Below are 25,583 nucleotides of genomic sequence, written 5' to 3'. Positions count from 1 at the left end.
AAGGGAAAGGGAAATTACATTATTTGTCACATTCGCTGTTTTCTCGGAGACGCTGTCTATTTGAGAATGTGACCAACTACTTATTTCTCCATGTTGGTCATGGCTCCTAGGGAACGCCACCTGATAGGGAACGTGACCATGATCTGGGTGGGACCGCCCCCCGCATGGGGCCTTCGGCCCCATGCCCCGCAGAACACTTGGTCAGATTCCCACGTTCTTCCCGTTCCCGGTTTTTATCCATTTTCACTCGATTTCACCTAAATTTACACTTTTTTCGAACTTTTTTTTTTTTTTTTTTTTTTTTTTTTTTTTTTCAATTTTTTTCCGAACACTTTTCCTGAAACTACATCGAAAATAACAAAATCGACTCGGATTTTTATTTAAATTTTGCTCGAAAATTGATCATTTTTTTTTTTTACAAAAAATAAATTTACCTCCACCCCCAAAATTTATTTTTTTTTTTTTTTTTGATAGACATGATTTTTCTATACCCCCTCAGACACTTTTTTATTACAACTTTGTCCATATCTTCGAAGATAAATTTCACTCAATTTAACACTATTTTAAATAAATTTCATATGACCGAGAAAAAAAAGGGCTTATTACACACCCATATGGTTGACACTTGCAAAGTGCAAAATTTGATTTAAAAAAATAGAAATTTTTGAAATTTTAGAACGGTATTTGACTAGATTTAGTGCGTTTCACATCCGTGGGGAAAATAGTAAAAAATGTATCTTGAATGCGCAGGTTAAAAGTAACGTCGCTAGGCATTGGAAAGTAGAACAGTCCCTGTTGGTGATACCTTGCGTACCAGAAAATAGTAATCAGAGAATAAAAGAGAATAAGAGTCCGATTTCCGGTCTGAGCTGGATAGGATAGATGGAAAAATATATATTCAAGCGTACGACGAATTGGAACAAGTTTAATAAAAATTAACTCTCAAGGCAAAAAGTATGAAAGGAATCATGAATTTGTTGTTTTACACATAAGCCAGCCTTAAGAAAAAAAAATTTAAAAAAAAGTTTAATTACATTCCCCTTACATTCAATAAAATTATTTTTCAATAATGTAAGTAATCAACCATGACTTACAATTCATATGTATATATATATGATTTATCAATTGACTTAGAGAGAATTGTCATAATGTACTGATAGCGAAAAGATTAAAAATATGGCATTCTTCAGGAAGTTACTGGTCTATAGATTCCTATACGTATTATGGTAGTTGCAGTAATCAAACAGAGAGCCATCAAAAGTAGCGACACAAAAAGAAAATAAAGAGAACGAGTACATATATATATATATATTTGTGTCTGCGTATATACATGGAACGAAGGGGACTTATAGGTTACAGGTGAACACCGCGAACGCATCAGGCGAAAGGGCGTTTCGTTATTACAGGTTGCTCTATAGATGCGACGGCCTCGATGCCTCTCTAACACTCAACACACCGCTGAGTACTATCTTAATGCACCCAGTGAATAGTTTTTTTTTTTTTTTTTTTTTTTTTTTTTTTTTTTTGAGTATGTACATGTTCCGGTCAAAAATATACGCGTGTATACGTACTAAATGTGTACGACATTTGTTCATTGATATTACTCACTAAAACTTGTAATTTTTTAGGACAAATGGTTCTTTAACATATGATATATTTGTCGTATTTTCAACTTTTTTTAATGAATTTACAGTTTTACTTGTTCTTTTAATTTATTAAAATTTTTTATTTTTATTATCAGAATGTTAGCAATGAAACTTATATGCTCATAATTTTTTGATAAATTTTTCAAATTTGAAGTGATTTTTAATTTTTATAGAAAAATGTTTTTTTTTTCATTTATACTGGGGACAGCTAAAATCTCTTCTTTCAAATTATTATTCTTATGATATTTAATAGAATTAATTTTTAATAGTTTAAGGTATTAAAAAATTTAAGTAAAGACTTTTGAAATTTTATTTCTCTAGAGTTTCGAAACTAGACTCCAAAAATAAAAATAATTTAAGACAACGTGCCGGGAATTTTTTTTTACGAAAATTATTCATGGTCTGATATCACAGTTTTCAGGAAAAAATAATTTTAAAAATCATGAGTAAGTATGCAAATTAATTCCAGAATTTAAATATTTAAAAAAAATTGATAATTAATATGAGCACACTTGGATTAATAGTGATGATCATCATCAACTGACATTTAACTTTTTTCTTTCGAAAAAAAAATTAAGTTTTTATAAATGTGAAGTAAATTATTCGAAATATCTCACTCATATGCGGTAATTGTTTTAATAAAAATAATTATAATTACTATTACAAATTATAAATCAAATGTAACAAGTTATAAACATAAGAATGACAATCAGTCTTACAATAAAAAGCAATATATCATATGATAAATGACATTGATAGATTTAAGATATCGGTATTAATGATCAGATGATTCAAACAATTTTTGCTATATTTCTTTCTTTTCTCTACTCTATACAACTTATCACAGTTATCAGTCATTATAGTTTTTGTAACAAGCCTCAAGTACACTTGACAGAAGGTCATTACGTTGTTAAAATTTTAACACAGTGGATATTATATAGAAAACTGCTCACTATATACTTCCATCGCATACGTATATACATATATATATATTTGATAGGGCAAAGAGTTGAGTTGCCATCAGCCCCACTATCTTAGCAACGCTCCACCACTACCGACACGGATGAAACGGCACCAGCTCCAATGGGGAAGCGAACGAATGCGCATTCTGGTTTCGTTTTAGTCTTCCTGACGCTTTCAGTACATAAAGTCGTACAGGTGTATCTCTTTACCGCCGGACCGGCAACAGCCATCTTTTTAACTATTTTTAAAAACCTCCCGTAAATTTTTCCCTGTTTTTTTTTCTCAAGTGTTTTCAAAATGTTTTTTTTTTTTTTTGTTATTATTTAAATCATAAATTGGAATATTTATAAACTTAAGTGGCATGTAGAATTTTAAAATGCTGTGAAAAAAGTAAAGTTTATTTAATTGAATTTTTTTATTACAAGGGTTGAAAATATAAGCTGTACGTATGGCATTACCCTATGGATAGTAACATGTCTGCGGCAGCCTTCATGCATCGGTAATTTTACTCATCATTATTTTTATATTAACATTTAAATAATTATAGTAAACTTTTAAACCGATTTAATATTTATATAAATTTATTTATTTATTTATTTATTTATTTTTTTTTTTGGTTTTTTTTTTTATTGGAAAGATTTTTTATTATATTTTAGTTAATAAAAAATGCTATAACATTTATTATAATTATGTTGATAGTTGAAAAATTTAACAGCTGTATCGAACGGAAAAACATGGACGATATCCATTAAAATCGATACAGAACCCGAGGGTAAGAAAAAAAACGATTAAAGCAATGGGGCGTTTCACCATTGTAGGGTTAGATATAGAGTAGTAACAGTACAACCAGGGTCGAACTTGTAATTTCTTAGCAAATGGCGAATTTAAATTTAACTGCTATATATAATATTAATAGTAAAATTGTATTTACTGACTACGAATATTTGATTACGGAAATTTAATTACGTTATTGAGTTTGTACACCAGTCACGTCAATTATTCAATTTTGTCATTTTATTATTAAGTTTTTATTATAATTTCATTATAGATTGTAAATCTATTTTGTGGATTATTTATCTCAAATAAATTAATTTTTTTTTTATATAAAAAATATTTATAAATAACAATCGAAATATTCGGGAAGTTTTACCAACTTCCCGCTCGGGAGATTATTGATTTTCAGAGCTTCACGAGTGTAAATAATTCAGTACTTTAATTACAATAAATTTAATGAAAAAAATTAATTCTACACTTTACATATTTAATTTAAAAAATTTTTTATTTCATTCAAATAACAATTGACTTAAAAAAATTCCATGAGACACTTATTAAGAGCCGCTTGTCGATTACATAAAAGAGAAAAATTTTAATTCATTAAAGGTCAATTAATTAATTGATATATCATTAATATCAAATAAGATAATGATGAATAATTGACCTAATTGTAATTTACATCTGACTGATAATTAAATAAGTCAAAAAATAATATCAACATAATTGGCGATTCTAATATATATAAAATATTTATAACTAATATATACTTTTAATTTAATAAATGGTTTTCAACGGTTGTAATATCTAAGAGAAACGAAAGAGAATTATATTGTTATTAATTAAGCGAAATTGCTGCACCCCATATATCATATCATCGTATTTCAATATGTGTTTCGTTAGCTACCAATATATATTAAACAAAAAAATATAATAATCCGGTATCCCTAATACAACTAAAAATGAAACTCGATAGATTAATACAGGGATAAAATAAAATAAAATCTAATCATTAGTATAGCATGTCCCAGAAATGCGTGCAAGCGAATCGACCGACTTGTTATTGTAAAATATATATATATATTTTTTTTATTATTATTATCAGAATTATTTATTATATTTATAAAGATCAATTTTGCCGATACTTTCAAATACATTTAATCTTTTCTTTACTTGATAAATTTTTTATTTTATTTTCTTAGGGCCAGTTTTTTAAACTGAGTTTATTTTTATCCGGGTTTTAATTATCATTGCTAGTATATCTATATATTATTAATATATAGATATATTAGCAATGATAATTAAAATCCGGATAAAAATAAACTCGGTTTGAGAAACTGGCCCTTAATCTATTGCTAAGCAAAATAAGGTAACTTGCGTTGCATATAAAAATTGCGGGCTAAGTTTTTTTTTTTTAATTCAATAAAACATTCCAGTTGGCAAATTACCAGTACTCTATCAGAGGGTAAAAAAATTGGATATCCGGCCAAGTTAAATATATTAACTATGCAGGTTGGTTACATTTATAATATCTATATAGACGACATATATACATATATACATTCATATGCGAAACTGACATTCAACTTATGTCAGGTTATTCATCTTCACGCCATTTGGTTTGCTTCGCACAGCAGGGCGCAGTACAAGGGAGAGTAATATGACTTAGGAATGCCACTGTCTATATTAATTTTTTAATTATTTTTAAAATTATTTATTTGATTACTGAGTTAATAAAAGGAATAAATAAATAATTTAGTTGAAAATATTTTTTTCCTAAATATCATCAAATTATATTTATAAAATAGATTGACTTTGAAAATAGTTAAGTTTTTTTTTTTTTTTTTTTTTTTTCACCTGCCGATAAAAAATGAACACTTTTACTCTTTTTTATTATTTTCAATACATTTATTATGTCTTTCTCTTTCTTGCATATTCCTTTCTCTTAGTAGTTATTCTTTTTGTTTTTATTCATCGTCTTGGACTTGTTGCGCTTAGACGTCCTCGGTTAGCTCAGTGTCGAATCAAACCGGTCCGCTTTCCTTGAACCTGGTATGAAGCAGCCATTGACCGCGTAGTGAGTCTCTTTCGTCTGTGTACCTGCTGCATGTACCTATAAAACTACACTATTAATATATAGCTGTAGTCTGTAGTGTAATGTAGGGTTGCTGCAGAAGAGTTAATGCCATATAAAATTACTCGCAATTAAATGTTTATATTTTATTAATCATTATTTTAATTTAATAATTTTTTAAATAAGTATTAACAATAAAAGTTTTTGTTATTAGTTGATTTTAAGGTAAAGTAACTTTCCTGTTCTAATTGATGGCAAAAGTGTGTTTGCTCGTGCGTGTCTTTATATAGGGGTGTACGAACTTTGCTGGAGACAGATCAATATTAGACGAGGTGGAAAAGCAAATGTGACATTTAATCGATTTATACATGTAGTATTTTATTTTTTTCTTATGCTTTAAAATACTTTTCAAGTTAATTTTATTTTTGTTAATTTATTTATCAAGACACAAAAATGTAATATAATATAGGTTATTAAACTTGAATAATTAGATGAAAAAATAGTATATGGTATACTTGTCATTATATGTGTAGTATTGGTCTACTAAAAATTTCATGGACACCAAGCACGTTTAATCTTTACGAGACCGAATGCAATTGTACATTTACAAACTACTGACAACGGTTATAAACTGCACGCAGGTCTTGTATGGTTATTTATAACTAAATTATCTATCCAATAAAAAGAAAAAAAATATTTTTTAATAAAATTAAAATTGTTACCGTTACATAATAATATAATAATCCAACAAAAAAATATATGAATACCCCACAAGAAAAAAATATTGTTGATATAAATTATATGCTTTAAGAATAATAAAGTCTGTGTGATATACAGTCATTCATATATTCATACAAAAACACGGAAGATCGATCAACCGGAAGTCGAGGACAAGTATACGAGTATACGAATGGCAAAGGCATCACGTATATATACGTATATCTTTGCGCGTTCATCAAGCTTCTGCGCGATTATTTCCGTCAAGAGTTCATTGCAGTTTTCCCTAGTTTTTTCTTTTTTTGTGCTATTAAGTGATACCTTTAGATAGACTTGAATTGAAGTAAAAAGATCTAAAGTCGTATTATCGTAAACGTTTGAGTGATTACATAAGAAAAACTTTTTAAAAGAAAAATTGAAAAGTTGTTATTTTTTTATTTTTATAATTTTTAATTAGAATTTTTTTTTTTTTTTGGTATTTTAGGATGTGTTGTATTAATATAAGAGTAAAAATATGTATATATGGTCTAACTGTTGCGAACAATGCGGAAGATTGATCAAGCGGAAGTAACATTAACACAAATGTATAACACAATAACCGTGACTTTGTACGCATTACAGGAATTTTTATTTATTTTCAATAATTTGATAATTTTTTTATTTTTTATTTTTGTAATAGTCAGTTATAAACGATGAATAAGAATAATAATAATAATAATAATTATTATTATTATTATTATGCATGTGCATATATATTTAAATAATATGTAGCTATATTTAATTCAAGTGGATTGACAATTACTGACAATAGCGCAATGATCGTTAATCCAAAGATTTAAATTATGGAGGATTAACCGTAGTAAAGATTAAATTTCTCTGAGACAAAGAAGATGAAGAAGAACAAAGAGAAAGTGTATGATAGAGAGCATGATCAAATAGCCGGGATAAAAAAAAAGAGAAAGAGTGAATTTTTAATTTTTGTAAAAAAAAGTCACAATGAAAAAAAATGACAGAGTTTCACTGAGAGGGACATAATAACATATATTTTTTATGTGAAAATTAATCTTGTTTTTTTGTATTAGAATAATAAAAAAAAGTTTTAAGATAAATAAATCGGAATTGAATAAACATATTTTTGTAATGCATCGAAATTAGGACGGTTACAATGAAAGGCTGCGTCCTACTTTTGGTTCTTCTTCAAAAAAGTGATACATTGAAAAATGATGAAATTGACATTATTTTTTAAAAATAATTTTTATTTTAATTTGCCACTGAAACTGTTTCAAGAAAAATTGAAGCGAATTAAAAAATTGGAGCTCAATCGAAATTTTTTTTTTGCCCGATGTAAATTTTGAATTGTCAAAAATTTGTTAAATAATTAAGCTGACATAATAAAAAACGTGGAATAATTATATATAGTAATCATAAAAATATAAAATTAATGAGATCTAGAGTATCACAAAGTAATCAGGGCGGAAGAAATCAGGGCATTCTTATAATGTGTACTCGCGCGAATGTGTAAATCAGTTGCAGTTAATAATATTCATATTAAGTATATGTGGATGTAATATATATACATATGGAGTGTAAAATAAAGATAATATTAGTAACATAATTTAACTAACGAGTAATAAAGTAAAGGTAGCAATGGTGCGAGCACGCGCGATTTACCATTTTCCATTAACCCTGCGACCGGATGGTAATCGCTACAGATGGATAACCTCGTTTACTACATTAACATTACTATTTACTATTATATATTTAATGCTTCATGTTGTTGTATAAAATAATAATAATAATAGTAATAATGATAATAGTAGAGTTGCCGGGTGTCGTGAAGGAATACAAAGCGTCGTGAGCTCGAGGTATTTAAATTGGGTAGAGAATAGATCGTATTGTAAATTTTAAATCTTTGCAACTCGCTCAACTCCTGCAAGATTATCACGACCACGAAAACGACTCAAATAAAATAATTATGAATTTTTTTTCTATTATGCTGATTTATAACGTCATTTTTTTTTTTTTTATTTCGTCATCGCTGGATTTTAAATCATAAATTTTTTAAATGAAAGTTGAATGTTTTATATTTAATGCTGTTTGTTAATAATACTAATCATTTCTGGTTTTGTTAGTTCACTTTCATTGGTACATTCGATAGGTGAATCATGATCTTTCTCGACGATCTTCGTATTATAAAATTATTCGCTTTCATTCTCAACTTTAGCTATAGCTATATGTATATGTATATATATATGATAACTACTTACATGACAAGAAATTCTGTCAAGGATGCCTTAAGTTTATTTATATCACAGTTATATAATTATTTTTTGTATTATTTTCTTTGGTTAAAAAATGATTGATCATTTTTAATTAATTAAAAGTTATTTAATAAATATTTATATTATGCAAATAAATCGCGGGATATTTTTTAAATTATTAAAAATTTCCGTGCCATTTATTTTTTTAAGGCTTATTAATTTTTGTTCTATAAAGTAATAATCAAACTTTTCTCATTGAATTCGATAAGCGTTGAGCTTTAAGTTGTTTACAGTATAATATATAGTGAGAAAAAAAAACAATCACTGATAAGTATTAGACAATTTTTCAAAGTGCACCTTATTATCCTCATATGGACATAAAAAAATGTCTACGTATGTATGGATGTTTAAAATGATAATGCGAATAAAAAAAATTGCTTTACTATTTTATTTCGCAGCATTATTTTCCTGCTTATACATACGAGAATAAGTTATATTCTTATATTACGCAAGATGTTTTGTGAGCTCGTTCACTACAAAACAGATTTTTTAAACCAGTTACGAGACAAAGTCCTATTGTTTCCGGTGACAAATGAAGAAGCGCCAAAAGCGACGGATATTACGAAGATCATATATATATATATATATATATATATATATATGATTCGCTAATAAATTTATTACAATAATTATTTGTTTGTTATTCAACTTAATCATAAATTTAAAATGCTAAAAAACTTGAAAAATCACTTGCAAATCTAATAATATAAATATTCATAAATATATACATGTATATACATATGAACAAAGCGTGTATACATAATTCTCTTCACATAAAGCATTAGCTGATACCAAAATCAATATCTTGTGCGGGTATACGATGTGCAACAAATGAGTCATCGACTACTTTTTTTCAAGCCGGCGTTTTTGTTTTCATACTTATATTTTTTGTACCATTAATTTGCATTTTACGATAACGATTTACAACACGTCAAGGTTATTCAACACATCACAGTAAAGAAAACATGCGGCAAAAAATTTTTGAAAATATGCAGAGAAATTTTTTTTTTCATTGCAATTTAAACTAATAATTAAACTAATAAGCTAAAGTTTCAATTACACCAAGTACTTAGAAAATTCTTACTTTAAGTACCTGAAGTGTAGGTAAAGTTTTATAAAGGAGGCTTAAAATTAATGCTACCTCTCATCGTCTCATCATGCGCATTAATCTAAAGACATTGCTATAAACTCTTGATAATTATTTAATTTATTGCGTGTAATTAATAAACATGCTATTAATATTTTTTGAGAAAGTTAATCATTCTTTATGAGAGTAATAATGTAACCAATTGTAAGCTATATATAATGTATAATACTTGTTCTGTTCTCTTCACTTGTGAGTTAAGTGTTATAGTTGAAAGTACTTGACAAAGTTACAAAAGCACGCAAGATTACACAAGAGTCTCTAAAGATTTTACTATATTTCTTCTTTTTTGTTTTAAATTTTCACCAATAGCGCAGTAGTTGTAATCACTGTCTAGTGTTAGATTAATTTTTTTCTATCAAATGGGTCAAGTTTTTAAATTTTATCAAGTTTCGACGCCCAACCAAATTAATTAAGGATTAGTAATTTGTGCAAGGTGGCAACATTTCTCGCACTCTCGCTTAATGTTTGGCAAGTCTATCGATGCGTGAGAAAACTAGCTTGTTTTATTTGTATTTAATTTACTATACAATCAACAGAGAGGATAAGTAAGGTTGCATAATTAAGAATTGCGATGCTATATTACAAAGTGCATTTCTCATAAACTATTAGACCAACCACCTCTCGCTAGACATCAGGCTTTAAAAAACCCTTCCCAACATAGTTTTATATATATTTTTGCTAGCTCCTCCAGTTGTTTACTTACACATTCTCACTCTCATTCCCACGTGTCCGTCTTTTTACGATTTATATATATATATATATATCTTTACTGACAAATTTTGTAATCTCATACTTTGCTTTGTCATTATTTTCGCTTTATAGTTTTATTACTATTGTATTTAATTAATTAGCAATATCTAGTTTATGGGCTTCCATGTGAACTGTTATTATTATTATTATTATTATTATTATTATTATTATTATTATTATTATTATTATTATTATTACTCATCCAATTATTGTAATCGCAAACTATCTATTAACGATTCCTTGCATAATTAGAATTTTCAATGTGCTAAACAAATATTTGCATAGATTTGAATAAAAAAAAGGTAATCTCTCAAAATCTACAAAGCAAAATATTGAAAAGGGGCTCCATAATTTAAAAATATATAAAACGCTAATTTCTTTGTTCGAAGGTTAAACTAACACAATAATTTAACTTCATATATAAATATATATAGATAGATAGATTCGCGAATACCTCATGTACCTTGCATGGGAAAGGTCATGAAAAAAATTCCATTCGCAGAATAAGTACATATATATATATATATATATATATATATATATATATATATATATATATATAGATTCATGGGTATCTAGAGGTTTAGCTCTTATTAGTATCTATTTTACTTCTATGCCAACTAGCATTAGTACTTAATGCCGTAAAAGTCAAAGGTGTTTACAATGATGATATAGAGAGGCGAGAATTTAATGCAAGAGCCATGATACGTTACGTCTTTATTAGATAATTACTCATATTTTTAACTTATAAATTAAAAATTTATTAAATAATTTTTTTTTTTTGTTAAAAAATTTGAACCGGTTAACATTGTGCTGAAGTGTAAGTATTAAAGATTCTATAAAATTAGTATCAAGTCGTATATAGAGAGTGTACAGGTTGCTAACTTAAGTTTATTATTCAATAATGGTGATTACAATGTAAATTAACATATCAGTTAATAAGCATAAGAAAAGTCCTGGAATTTATTAACAAATGCATTCTAAACAAGTTTTTGCATAGCAAAAATATTCATCCCCGTTCTTCTTGTGCTCTTTATATTTATTTTCTAAAAGATATATTATGTATGTTCGTAAATTCTTATGTTATGTTAACTTATAAACCTTCGGGGCTTTGAAAGTATCGATGTGCAGGGAACTTGTTTTTGCATCATTTGTTCGTTATGTAGAAAGTGTTTACTTAATATATAGTATATGTGGTAATATATATATATATATATATGTTTATTAATGCAAATTCTCAAATGACTTATTCTGGTTTGATATATTTGTCGATGAAAATCGCTAATTTGCACCGTGTTTCGATTTACTTTTTACAATTTTGTGAAAACCCATATCAAAAAAATCCATGTGGGAGTCCATCAGCTTAGATTCCTATATAGATTACTAGATAGTGTTTTCGTATAATCTTTTATATAATATTTTTTAACACTTAGCCTCTCCAAGTGGAATTTATTCACAGAAATTTAACTACCTAAGATTATCCGTGTATATTTTCTATGTAAAAATTCAAATACCCACATTTTCTTATGTTAATTTCCTATATGAAAATCCTCCTTTTCACAAAGTTTCCTTTGTAGATTCCCTGTATGGGAATAATATACAAGTATCCATAAGTTTCCCAAATGTATTTCTTTTATAAAAATCCAGATACCTATACTTTCCTTCCTGAATTCCTACATAAATTCATTCTTGCCTAGGCGAATTCCTATGGATTCTTATAGAAATCCATATTTTCCTACATGAATTTCTATGAATTTTTCCATACAATCTTACATGGATTTTTTTTATATGAACGGTTTCAAAATAATGCTTATATGACTTAAAGTATAATAGAACTTAAAAAATTAAAAACTTATTTAGCCATTAATAAGTTTTAGGAGTGAAAGTTTCTCACGAATATATTATAATAACTGTATTTGTATACCCAATAAGACAATTAATTTTTTATTTGATACTTCCGCGTTAAGGTATTAGATTATATAGTGTTACTGACACGTGTAATCGAATATAAAATATAAGAAAAAAAAAAATCTATTATGCTGACCTAGACATTAAAGAGCACAGATTCTATCATTTCGGATTAACTGTAAATTTTTGTATATATATATATATATATAATCTAAGGCGTCAAAAAAACGTGTTCAAACCATTTTTTTGATAGCTAATTAAAAAATATTTAAAAATAATTTTTGAGTTTTAAAATAATATTTTTAAACAATTTTTTTTTTTTTTTTTTTTTACATAAGAAAATAGTATTTTTCCATTGGACTATAAATGAGATAAAATTTTCTCTGAACTAAATAACGCGTTGATAAACAGAGTAAAAGATGACATGAGACAGGTGAGTTGGTCAATAACATACGAGTAAAAGATCAATGTTGATGTCGTTCTCATCAGTCATTTCTAAGAACAGAATACACAGATATATCGTATCATCAATAGTCTTACTGAGAAATCGTAGTTAGCTTTCGCTAATGTTGAATGTGAGTTCTATTTGAGTCAACAAGAAATATCTACATTGAAAATGGTGACAAACTTGTAAAACTGGGCATTGATCAAATTTCACAAATTTCTCGCCTTTAAAAATTATATTTTATTTCTATTTATCTTCATGATAATTATCTCTTTAAAAATTATCAATCAATTTCATAGATATTTATTATCATAAAAAATAACAATAACAAATTTTATGACTAAAAGTTATTGATTTTAATCTTATTTACACAACTTTACACTTATATTTTCAAAGCTCAACAAATTCTTATACAATTTCTATGAATATTTAGTGTAATTACAAGAAAATTATTTTAAACATAAAATTTATTTCTATTATGAATAAAATAAAAAATTAAAACAATAAACTACAATTTCATACCATGGTACTAAAAATATTATAAGCCACAATTTTAAATAAAATACGTAAAAAAAAAGTACAAGTCATCATAAATAAATATATAAATAAATTATTTTAAAATTAGTGGTATCTTGCGAAAAAATTCATATCACGCATTGCATAATTTTTCATTAAAAAAATAAAACTACAAAAAAAAAATAAAAAACTAATTTAAAAAATGATGGCCGTTAAATATCTAATGACAATGAATTTCCGTAATATAAAAAAACTATTAGCAAGTAAAAAAGTTGTTTTTAATTATGAAAGAGTTGATCTGATTGTAAAAAAAAAAAAAAAAAGAAAAAAAAAAAGAATTAAACTCTTTCGTCATAATATCTTAACATATATCCTTTTCTCTGTCTGGTTTTATTCTTTCTGACTGGAAGTAATGTTGCCCCCGGCAAAAGTCACCGACCTCCTGACCGAGATCGAGGCCTCACGGCAATTTTCAATACGATGTGTATGCTCCAAGATATATAGTAATACATATACTCATGTATATACACATTATTTTAAACTCTATGGTATACCTGTACCGGATGACCACGTGTAGTAATATACCGGACAAACGTTAGACACGTACATTTACTCTTCAGCATCGAATCACGTTTACAGAGACCGTCAGAAATTCTCAGGAGTACTTTTAACGCACCTGTTAAACAACTTTACTCACTTAGAAATCCGCTATTAAATATCAAAATCAGTTTCCCCAAAACTGGGTGTTTAAACAATTATTTAACTATTTTTATACGCTTACTTAAAGAAATTATTCTTATTTGAAATGCTTTGGTGTCATAGTAAAATTGGGCCATGTTGGCCATTAGACGAAAATTTAAATAAACGCATGCAAAAATTATGATATCTATAGTAATTTTTTCAATATATTTATCGCAATTTCCGTCAAGGTGGCTAACATGGTTCGGCATTAGAATTATGACACATAACATTTCAAACAAGAATAATTTTTCCATGTACAAATACTTTTTTTTATATTATATATTATATATTTACTATGATAAATAAATATTTACAAAATATAATAATTAATTATGGATTAAGTTATGGATTAAGAGAAAATTAATAACTCCCGATCGGATTCCAATAGTTGAGAATTTTTATCAGAATTTATTAACATGGAATTCCATAATAAATTAGCGACAGTAGTTATATATATAATACAAACCAGCAAGGATGCGGATGAGTTGACGCTTCTCTATTATCGAGTTTGCTGTACTAGACCTATCTCAATTTACACTACCGCGTTGTTGTGGCTTTCTTGAAACAAACTTTGGTGCATTAGCTTTCGTGGTTAACAACCGCCGCAATATTAACAATTATCTATATATTTATAAATATATTGTGTAAAAAGAATAATTATTTTAAATCAATTTCATAGTAATATACATATAAAGCATTATTTATGCTTCAATTTAAATAATTTCAAAATTAACACTTAAAATAATTCATAACACACTTGAAAAGAAATAATAAAAGAACAATAGAAATGCTCGAGAAAATTTTATGATGTAAAATAATAAGAAAATGAAATTATACCGTTGTTTATTACTGCGAATAGTAATCAACCAGTTCTAATATTCTATAAATCTATATATATATATATATATATATATATATATATATATATATATATATATGTATTGAAGTAAAGAAGAATAATTTAAATTAAAAGCTAACTTTAATATTTCCGGAAATAATTCTTGATCAAAGATGTAAGAGTTATCTCAAGAGTTTTCCCCACGACGATGATATTTCCCAGTGGTTACACCAGATACTTTTATCTACAATTACGTATATAATACTTATATATATATATATATATATATATATATATATAGAGAGAGAGAGAGAGAGAGAGAGAGAGAGAGAGAGAGAGAGTACACTATAATCTTCAGACTATTAAGCAGGCATAGAATTTATAAATACTGTCGTACAACATATAGTTTCGACTATAACCACTATTTATTATCGATTAATCTGTGCAACTCTTTTATATGCTCTCTTTGTTAATGTATATTTAACTTTATAAAACGCGAATTGTTGATGCGTATCAAGAGTATACTGGATACTGGAAACATTAGATGTGTATACAGTATATGTACTAAATAAAATAACTATTTGTAAATAGTATTAGTCTGTTATTGTTGTTGTTGCTGTTGTTGTTGTAGTTTAAATACTCTCGAATGTCACATTACTACCGCAATAGATAACGATAAGTGTATTTCGATTTCAATCTGAATTATAGTTTACACACGACATACTTCATTTCTTTACTATTATTAATATTGTTTTTTTAATTTTATTAGTTTATGCTGGAAGTTTTCTAGAGAATTTGAGAATTTTTTAAATTTACAGTTATGACAACTATGAAAAATTATTTTATAAACATTGAAAGAGAAAGGATTATTCAATAGTGATTTATGTGAATTTAAATAAAAGCTAAGTCACTATAAATAGAAATATAGCGAAAGTTCACATGCAACAGAATTGTTAAAAAAAAAAAAAAAAAAAATATATATATATATATATATAAAATAATTTAAATACTCCAATTGACAAACTTGTGCATGAGTACGGCTCCACCTATTTTTCAACTTTTTCAACTTTTTTTTTAAATTGTTATATTCTACGGTGGATTGATAAAAAAAAAAATGTTACAATAAATAAAAATAAAATATTATATTATGTTAATTCACATTCTTTGATGTACACTTATTACAATTTCTTTTGTTTATGATATTTTTTTAATTTAAATGATTTATTTATTTAAAAAAAATATAATTTTTTAAAGATAAATAAAATTTATAATAAGATCAGGGTGTGCCATTGTGTCTTACCGTTGGTTTACCACGTCCACAAACAATATCACTTAGCCATCCTGCTTAACTGCATTTGCTGTTATTCTCACATACATATCACAAGATCAAGAGATGGATAATGTAATTGCATGTCTTATTTTCCATGCACTACAAGACCCGACATATATTTTCGCACCGTTTGCAAATTACCATACATGTGACATGAATTTAAATTTATATTTTTTTTTTATTATTTTATAAAAACATGCTAAAGATTATTACATATACACATACTCTGAGTAGCATTCAATAATTGTGTTAAACGTAATTTTTTTTATATAAATTTCTTACTAAAAAATTTAATTTAATCAAACTTATTTAAAATCCAGAAATTTATTTTTTTACCTTTTTTAGATTTTAATACCTTACTAATTAATCATTTTAACGAAGAAATTCTACCCTTAAAATAGTTCTATGTTTATATTGTAAGAGCGCCAAAAAAATAAACTTTAAAATTTGGTCTTCCAGTTTACAAAAAACTCAATCAATTTTTAATTTTAGTAGTCTTAAAAATTTTAGCGGCCCTCAACATTTGCCGCCCTAGTCCCGGGCCTTACGGGCCTAAGCCTAAATCCGTTACTGCATACTCATTTAACAGCGTCACCCATAAGAATTTCAATAATTATTTGTTGAATTTTTATAAATATTTCCAATAGCAATTAAAAATATTATATAATTATTGCACGTATTTAAATTATTGTGCAAATGTCATCGTGCTTTTATGAATTATTGGCAGTCATTAAATATTAGTTTATAAAAAAAATTAGAATTATAAAATTTAAAATAATAAAAAAAAAAAAAAAAAAAATATTTAAAGCTATTGTGTACTACTTTTTATGTACCATTAAAATATAAGATATCGATGAACTAACGGTACATTCGTAAGTTTGATGTCACATGTTCATACGTATTTCGTAACACAAAAATATAAAAAAAAAAAAAAAAAAAATTATATATATATATATATATATATATATATATATATATATAGATAGATAAATTCTTGTAAATAAAAAAATATTTAAACAATTTATAAAAATTTTTAGAAACTAAAATTAAATTTTAGTTGATAAAAAATAAAATATTTCAAAAAAAATTATGTTAAGTATAAAAAATGAAAAGTATGAAATGATGATGGTAGAAATGTAAATGAGCAAATCAACAGTTGGTTTGTGTAATTTACTATAAAAAATTATTACTACAGTGGATTGGAACAGTTGGGTCCAATTTTTGTATTCAAACTGATGTAAATACATTAAGACGTGAAATAAACAACTCATGTAATAAAAAAAAATAATTTTTCTGAGAGAAGTTTCTCGAGATATCGAATGTTCGTTCGAGTGACCTACTCGACGATTGTCAATGTGTAATCTTGACACGAATGGCCGGTTAGAAATGTCTGTATAGAGACTAGAATTTGCGTGAAACTCCAAGTGATACCGTCTGGACATAAACCGTATACGACGTCTGGCTCAACTCAGATACCTCGTACCTCAATTTTCTTATATGCATTTATTTTTTTTTTTTTCCCACATGCAGAATCAGACAATCTTGAGTTTCACGATTCAAAAAGGATAAAAAATGCCGCGAGTCACTTGAATTTCTAAAGCGCTTTGGCCTTTTATTTTGGACTAATGACTGTCATTTAGATGCTAAAGTTAAGTTACTTATACTGTGTAGTATAGTACAGTAGCTCCATATGCTCTTATATATAAATACAAAGGAATTCTCACTAGCTTACTTTTTTTTTTTTAAACTATGACAAGTACGCTTTTTTCATTATTTTTTAAATTAAATTTATCTTTTTTTTTTTTTTTTTTTGTTTTTTTTTGCAAACAAAAAATTTTTATTTATTTAATTATCCACGTTAATAAAATTACGATTATTTTTTATTGATTGAAAAAGGGATTAAATATTGTTAGAAAGCTATATATTTTATTAATTAATATAATATAATAATTAAATATTAATATCTCAATAATACTTGTCTGAAGATCGTATAATACTTTGGCATATCCATAGAAATCCTCGAAACACTTGAGAATAGACCGCTAAAACTAATCGAAAGTAATCATCGTCCTAGTTGGCGTGGTCGGTTTGATTTATTAAACCCGCTGGATTTTGATAGCTCTCATCTAGGTTTAATTCCCTATCATTTTATATAGTTACTATTATAATTTAATCCATTTGACAATTAATTGATTTTAAGATTAATTTTCAAGTTTAAAAAAAATATATTATTTATTATTAACTAATAATAAATCTGCTGAGACAAACTGTAGAGTAATCCTGATAGCCATTAATTATTAGATAAACTATTGATGATAAATTTAATCATAAGACCATCATACCCGTACTTATTTTTTTCTACATATTTATTTTATATTTTACCAATAATTAACCATTAAATTTTTTTTCAAAACAGGTCGGGTGGCTCTTCCAATACATCAAGCACTGGAACAGGGTCATCAGCCAGTGGCCCAGGAAACGGAAGCACTGGAGGTGCTAGAATGGCTGTAATTGGGGTAACCCGAAATGTTAGACTGAGACGTCGGGGAGCTTCCGGATTTGGATTTTCTCTTCGTGGTGGACGAGAGTATGCTGCCGGTTTTTACGTCAGTGATGTACAACCTGGTGGCGAAGCCCATCGGAATGGCTTAAGGGTATATTTTTATTTATTTATTTATTTTTTTTATTACTATCCTTCAATTTAATAAACTAATATTTTATCAATTAAATTGATACTGTAGGTCGGCGATCAAATTATTCGAGTTAATGGTTATCCAGTCGAAGATGCAGTTCATCATGAAGTCGCGCTTTTAGCAAAAAACCAACAAGTCTTGGTTTTAAAAATACGTAGCGTTGGTATGATACCCGTAAAAGAGTACGTATGTTTTTCTTCTAGTTTTTTTTTATTTTTTATTTTTTTTAAGTAAAAAATGATATAATAATTAATTAATTTAATAGCAATCCAAATGATCCTGTGACCTGGCACATGGTCCAACAACAACAACAGCAACAATATCAACAACAAATCCAATACAACGAATCAAATCCTATTCCTTATAACGAAGTACGTATAAGAGTTATGGTCGGCGAAAAAGGTAGACTAGGTTGTGGTGTTTGTCGTGGATTAGTTCCAGGTTTAACTGTCCAGGTAAAATAATTATTAAAATTATAAAATGTATAATTTTTAGGTGTTGATTATTTTATTGAATTTAATTTTTGATACTTGATCTTATCGTAGGGAACGAGAGAAGGCGGACCAGCGAGAGCAGCTGGTTTAAAAGCCGGTGATGTAATAACCTGGTGTAATGGTCAAAGACTAACAGATTTACCATTCGAACGCGCGATTGAATCAATGCGTAGTGCAGGAATCTTGGATCTGATCGTAAATCGTCCGATACCAGCCAGCAATGGTCTTTACGATTGTCCCGAGACTCTTTGGATGCGCGGATCGAGTGGTTACGATTCTGAGTCATCAAGTTTATTAACAGCAAGTCCATCGCCACCAGCACATCCAAGTCCACCATCGCCGCAACACCAGCATCACAACCTTCATCCTCAGTCGCGTTACACACGTGATGACACTTGTAATAATCGCAATGGCAGGTAATAATTGCCGTTATTCATCACATTAAATTGTCTCAGCCATTGTTGGTGGATTTTTAAAAAATTCAATTCAAAGTTGATGATGAAATAAACTGGTTAATTGTCTTGATTTAGAGCATGCTGTCCTCTGGCATTGTCAACTAGTAGTTGCTCTTCTTCAGAGTGGAGTCATCAAAGTGATCAGGTAAAAAAAAAAAATAATAATAATAATAATAATAATAATAATAATAATAATAAAATATCTTAAGAAAACATTAAAAAACAAAATAACTCTTATCCGGTCGTTTGTTAACTACAACTATGGATAAGTAAGAAGTTTTATTATTGTTATTATTATACAGATGCTAAAGAACTCATAAAATAAAATTGTCTGGACGTTTATTTCAGAGTCCAGAATGGACACGTAGACCAAATAATACAACGGTTATAAGAGTTAACCATAACGTAAATCAGAATCATCTAAATCAAAACCAGTATCGTTCTAATGTTAGCAGTAATGTTGGAGCTGGTGGTAGTGGTAATAATATTGGTAATAGTGGTAATAGTGGTAGTGTAACATCCTCTTTCATGGTACATCCAACTAACACAAATCATGTAAATTATGGTTCACGTACTGACACCGGAAATGAGCCACTTTACGATCCTGTACCACCGCGGGATTATGAGAGTCATGATTTTGATGCCAATCCAGTTGATGAAAGAAATCGTAGATTGTTGTACGAGAAAGAGAGCATTGATCTTTGTGATCCACCTGCTCCGGATGATCATCATCACCATCATATTCTTTACAATAATTCAAAGGACAACAATAGTTACATGGATAATTCAAATATTATTCAACGACACGGTGAAATTGAAAGACAGACTGTTACTACTGTTCAAGTTCATCAAAATTCAGGACCACCTGCTCCGCCATGCCCACCTCCAATGTCTTACAAATGGCAATCAGGTTAATTATTTATTGAAAATTACTATCGAATTAATAAACTCAATTATTGATTTAAAATTTTTTCTTATGCAGAAACTAAACCAATGATAAGTATGGGAAAGCAAATGGGAAGTACGATGTCAATGGGTAGCACCGGTTCCACAGAGACCGAGTCAAGTTTAGAATCCTGCGGCAAAGATTCAGTGTCAACTTCCTCGTCTCTATCAACGTCATCGTGTGATCCCGCGTCTACAATAACATCGGGCTCGACAACCACGATGTCAACAGGACCGCTTATTAAATCACCAGAAGCTCCAGTATTTAATCGCTTTGCTACAGTCTCTAGTTGTAATAATTCAAATCCTTTAGTTAATGCAGGACACCCTAGTCCTCCCATTTTTAGTACTGATCTTAGTACTGCCATAGCTCAGGAATTACAACGACGTGCCCAACAGGTTATTTATTTTATATTTTATAGTTTTAAATAGTTTTAGAATACCTGATGCGTCATAGCAACTAAAATGAAAAAATATTTATCCGGAAATGTGACTAGTTGTTTTTTACGTGACCTTGACTAAATTTCATAACTAATCTCTCATAAAATCTATTTAAATATTTAAATATTTCAAATATTTATCATCAAATGCTTTAGTAATTTTAAGCATAGACGTTCATATATATTTTTTTATGTTATAGAGAAGCTTAAATGCTGCCAAATGTGAAATGAACAAAGAAAAACCATCATTTGAATCTAAGAAATCCCAAATTCCTCCAGAAAATAAAGTTACACATGACAAGGTAAATTTGTCTTTAATTTTTTTTGTATTAACAAATCAATAAATATCTTAATTTATTTTATCATCAGTGTTGTCACCATAATATATTATCATCATCATAATTATTATTATTATTATTATTATTATTATTATTATTATTATTGTTGTTGTTGTTGTTATTATTATTATTATTATTATTATTATTATTATTATTATTATTATTATTATTGTTATTATTATTATTATTATTATTATTATTATTATTATTATTATTATTATTATTATTATTATTATTATTATTATTATTATTATTATTATTATTATTATTATTATTATTGTTGTTGTTTACAGTTAATGGAAGAATTTAAACGTGCCCATAAAAAAATGTTTAATGGCAATCAGCAAAAAGTCCAATTTTCAGATCAACTTTCAGAAAAAGTAAGTCATCTGTATATATTTAAATATCATAAAAATTTATTAAACGTATCAAGTAGATTTAGGCTAGATAAGACTATCAGACAGTATATTTTTTTAAATATTTTATTTAGTTAATAAATTATGATCATAACATATCAAGGCCACTAACTAAATATTACCGTGCGCTTACGTGATTAGATATTAAAACGCGTAATAAGAAAAACGTTATTTTTTCATCTTTTAAAAAAAAAATTTTATGCAAACATCAAATTGACAAGTGCACTGACCTCGCAAAATTATATAATAGATATCAAAGTTGTTAAATTATAACTTTCTCCATTTTTCTTCTGATACTTCCTTCAGTCTACCCCCCGATATCGAATGCGTTGAGTATCGCGTGAAATTATAAAAAAATGAAAAGCGAAAGGATTCATCATACATCTCGATACGCTTTTTAAACGATCTCGGTAAATATAAATATATACAATAATTAAATAAGTTATATTTTAATCTTTACCACGAAAGTGAAAATAACAAGTAAATAAATTATTTATTTTAATACTGGAAAAAAAAAAAAATTGTTTAAATCTCAAAATATCTAAAAAGTTTTAGATATAGATAAAAAATGAAAAAATAATAATCGCTATCAATAATCAGATAATTACTTGCGCACTGAAAAAATTACATACTGATAACGTGGCACAGAATTATTATGACGGCGCCGATGACGACAAATAACTTATGTAAAGGAAGTTAAGTTAAGTTAAGAATACATGATTCCAAGGTGTATTATGTCGTCAGTAAGTCTTTTATTTAATATATATAAATAAATAAAAATATATAAACTGTAAACATGTAAACAAGTATTTTATTACATTATATTATTGTTACTTCTATAAAAAGTATAAAAAAAAAAATAAAATAAATTTTTTAATAATAAAATACAATGTAAGTAAAAAAGTATTGTCTCGTTAATCAAACATCAACTACATCATTAAGATAAAAAAAATCAAAGCCTCGAAATAATATTTACGAGCGTTTATTTGTTAGTGTATTGAAAGAACTCGAATAGGCCGGTAACAATTAAACTTTAGAAATTTTAATTCATTTTTTTTTTTTTAATTTTATTGTTAAATTATTTTTTAAGTTATCAGTTAAAATATTTAATTTATCATTCGTATAGATAAAAAAAAATTAAAAGATAACCGATAATGCGTTTAAATATGTTATTTTTTTAATTTTTATTTTAATACGATTCAGTGGATTCGCTTGTGCATGATGTGATGAGAGGGTCGGTGACAGACGTGGAAAAATAATAAGATGTTATGTAACTCAAACTCGGTCATAAGAATATCATATTGTTAATATCTTGACTCAATGATGTTCTAGAAGTACATTAAAAAAAAAAAAAATTACTACTGACTACTGTTGGTTACTTTCAGTTGCGTACTCAGTCTGTTTATTATTTTAATTTTACTTGGTTTTAAAAATAAACAATTTTTATTAAGAAAAAAAAAATAATAATAGAGATAATGACATTTGTTTTTAAATTTATGTTAAAAAAATTAGCAAAGTGAAATTTTTTTTTTTACGCTCGAATTGTGTCGGGATATTTTACTTTAGTGAGAGTGAACTTTCGGTATAATTAGAAATCTATTTTAAGTTTTCAAATAATAATAATTTAAATAATTTAAAAAATGGATTTGATCAAAAGAAAATCAATTATTGTGACAATCACGCCTTACACTGTTAGTCTAATAATTTATTTTTTATCAAAATTGAATTTATAAATTATTAATGTTAAAAAAATAAATTTATTTATTCTAGGAGCAGGAGAAAAGAGTTACAAGTAATAGTCCTACAATGAAAGGAGGTGGAACACCTCCACCACCGCCAATGCCACTACCAGTAACATCTCCATTAAAAAGTAATAACAATAATAGTAGTACTAGCAATAGCAATAGTATTACCAATAACAACACCATCAACAATAACAATAATAATAATAATAATAATAATAATAATAAAGAAGACTTAGTGGAAATGCAGAGCATTGAATCTTTTAAACTTAAAGAAAGTCCAAGTTCAGTAATCCCAAAGCCACCGCCGACGTATTTCTCAACATCAAATTCACCGTCACCGAATTCGACTCCATCAAATGGAAGCCCGAGACACTCGTCATTGTTAATAAAGACACAATTAAACGGATCTAATACTGTAATTCCAACTATGGATAAAAATATAAAAACAAATGGACAAGTAATTAATTCATCAACTACTGGTATCACTAATGCTACGGGAAACGGAAAAGTTGCTGTAAGAATTGGTGCTTATGAAGGTGAAGCTAAACAACCATCGAGATTTGATTTTCTTCCTCAACAACAGCGTACTGTTACGGATTCAGTAGCTAAACCTTCTGGTGAAGTTGTCACCAATAGTCCTGTCGTTTCGAGGCTTCAAAATGAACTAGCGGCAACTTTACAACGTTCAAATTTGAGAAAGAAAACTAGTGAGGTAAATGTTTATTTTAAATTATTTTAAGAAGAAGGAGTTTGATTTTAAGTTTTAGATAATAATAATAATAATAATAATAATAATAATAATAATAATAATAATAATAATAATAATAATAATAATAATAATAATAATAAATTAATGAATAAATTTTTTTATTTTATTTAGGACAATGTACCAACACAACAAACTACGTCACCTAGTCCAGAACCAACAAGACCCGTTACACTTTTACAAAGTAATGTTGAAAAATTAGCAGCTGCTTTATCGAACAGGGTAACTATTAAAGTAAGTCCTGAAAATGAATCGCGATAATTATCTACTCGCTCAATGATAGCTTGTTCTTTATCACTACTATACTATTATTATTATTATGATTATAATAAATAACATGTATTATCTAGTAGATAAATTTATTATTAGAAGAAAAAAAAACGAGTGCATAAATTAATTTTCACATGATTCAGTAAAAAATTTTTAAAAGACTTTTTAAAATTTTACACTTTTTTTGATAAATATACTGTCTTTATTAATTTAGTAAATGAAATGCAATTAATTGATAGATTTTTTAGGAATGCATATTATATTAAGAAAAAAATATAAATAATTCATATTTACAGTTCGTAAATATTTGTTTTTATAATAAATAAAAAAAAAAAAAAAAAAAAAAAAAAAAAAAGTAAGAAGGTAATTGCGCCTAATCCGACCATGTAATCTTAAAATTTTTTATACATTTTCGTATTTACTTTTGTCGCGTTATTGCGCGATAAAAGATTTTGGGTCTCATTTATCTTTTTTTTTAAACTTATGTATTTTTTACAGTATTTATTAATATTAATATTCTATGTATAAGATTCGTTAGATATTGTGAATTCTTGTAATATACATATATATATATATATATATATATATATATATATATATATATATATATAATGTATTAAATATTTATTAATCGTAAGTAAATTGTGTACTTAAGAACGGTTTTCAGATAATTTTGTCCCAGCTTTTCTCTGAAATAAAAGCTCTAAACGCAAAATAAAGACACAGACCCGATGCTTTACTCTACGAACTAGCGAAGTGCACTTGAATTTTTTGATAACTTCCATTTGTTTACGAGAAAAGCTTGGACAAAGTTCCTATTTAATGTACAAGTGCAACAGAGATAGTACTGTTTA

The 25,583-nt window shown here is 27.0% G+C and overlaps 1 protein-coding gene across 1 annotated transcript; it reads left to right on the top strand.

The window, feature by feature from the left end:
• Window positions 1-2,909: 2,909 nt before the first annotated feature.
• Window positions 2,910-25,048, top strand: LOC103577954 (putative uncharacterized protein DDB_G0291812; the record flags this gene model as incomplete). The annotated part of the gene is given in 12 exon segments (XM_008558869.2): window positions 2,910-3,108; window positions 18,584-18,821; window positions 18,909-19,042; window positions 19,126-19,315; window positions 19,406-19,770; window positions 19,885-19,954; window positions 20,158-20,719; window positions 20,792-21,153; window positions 21,395-21,496; window positions 21,826-21,912; window positions 23,719-24,405; window positions 24,574-25,048. Coding segments are annotated over 12 exon segments (2,982 nt in total). The 3' UTR covers window positions 24,721-25,048.
• Window positions 25,049-25,583: the final 535 nt, after the last annotated feature.

This window comes from Microplitis demolitor, chromosome 1 (genome assembly GCF_026212275.2).
Source record: "Microplitis demolitor isolate Queensland-Clemson2020A chromosome 1, iyMicDemo2.1a, whole genome shotgun sequence".
Classification (NCBI taxonomy): domain Eukaryota; kingdom Metazoa; phylum Arthropoda; class Insecta; order Hymenoptera; family Braconidae; genus Microplitis; species Microplitis demolitor.
Note: the sequence above shows the minus strand (reverse complement) of the source record. Positions and strands in the feature narration are given on the sequence as shown.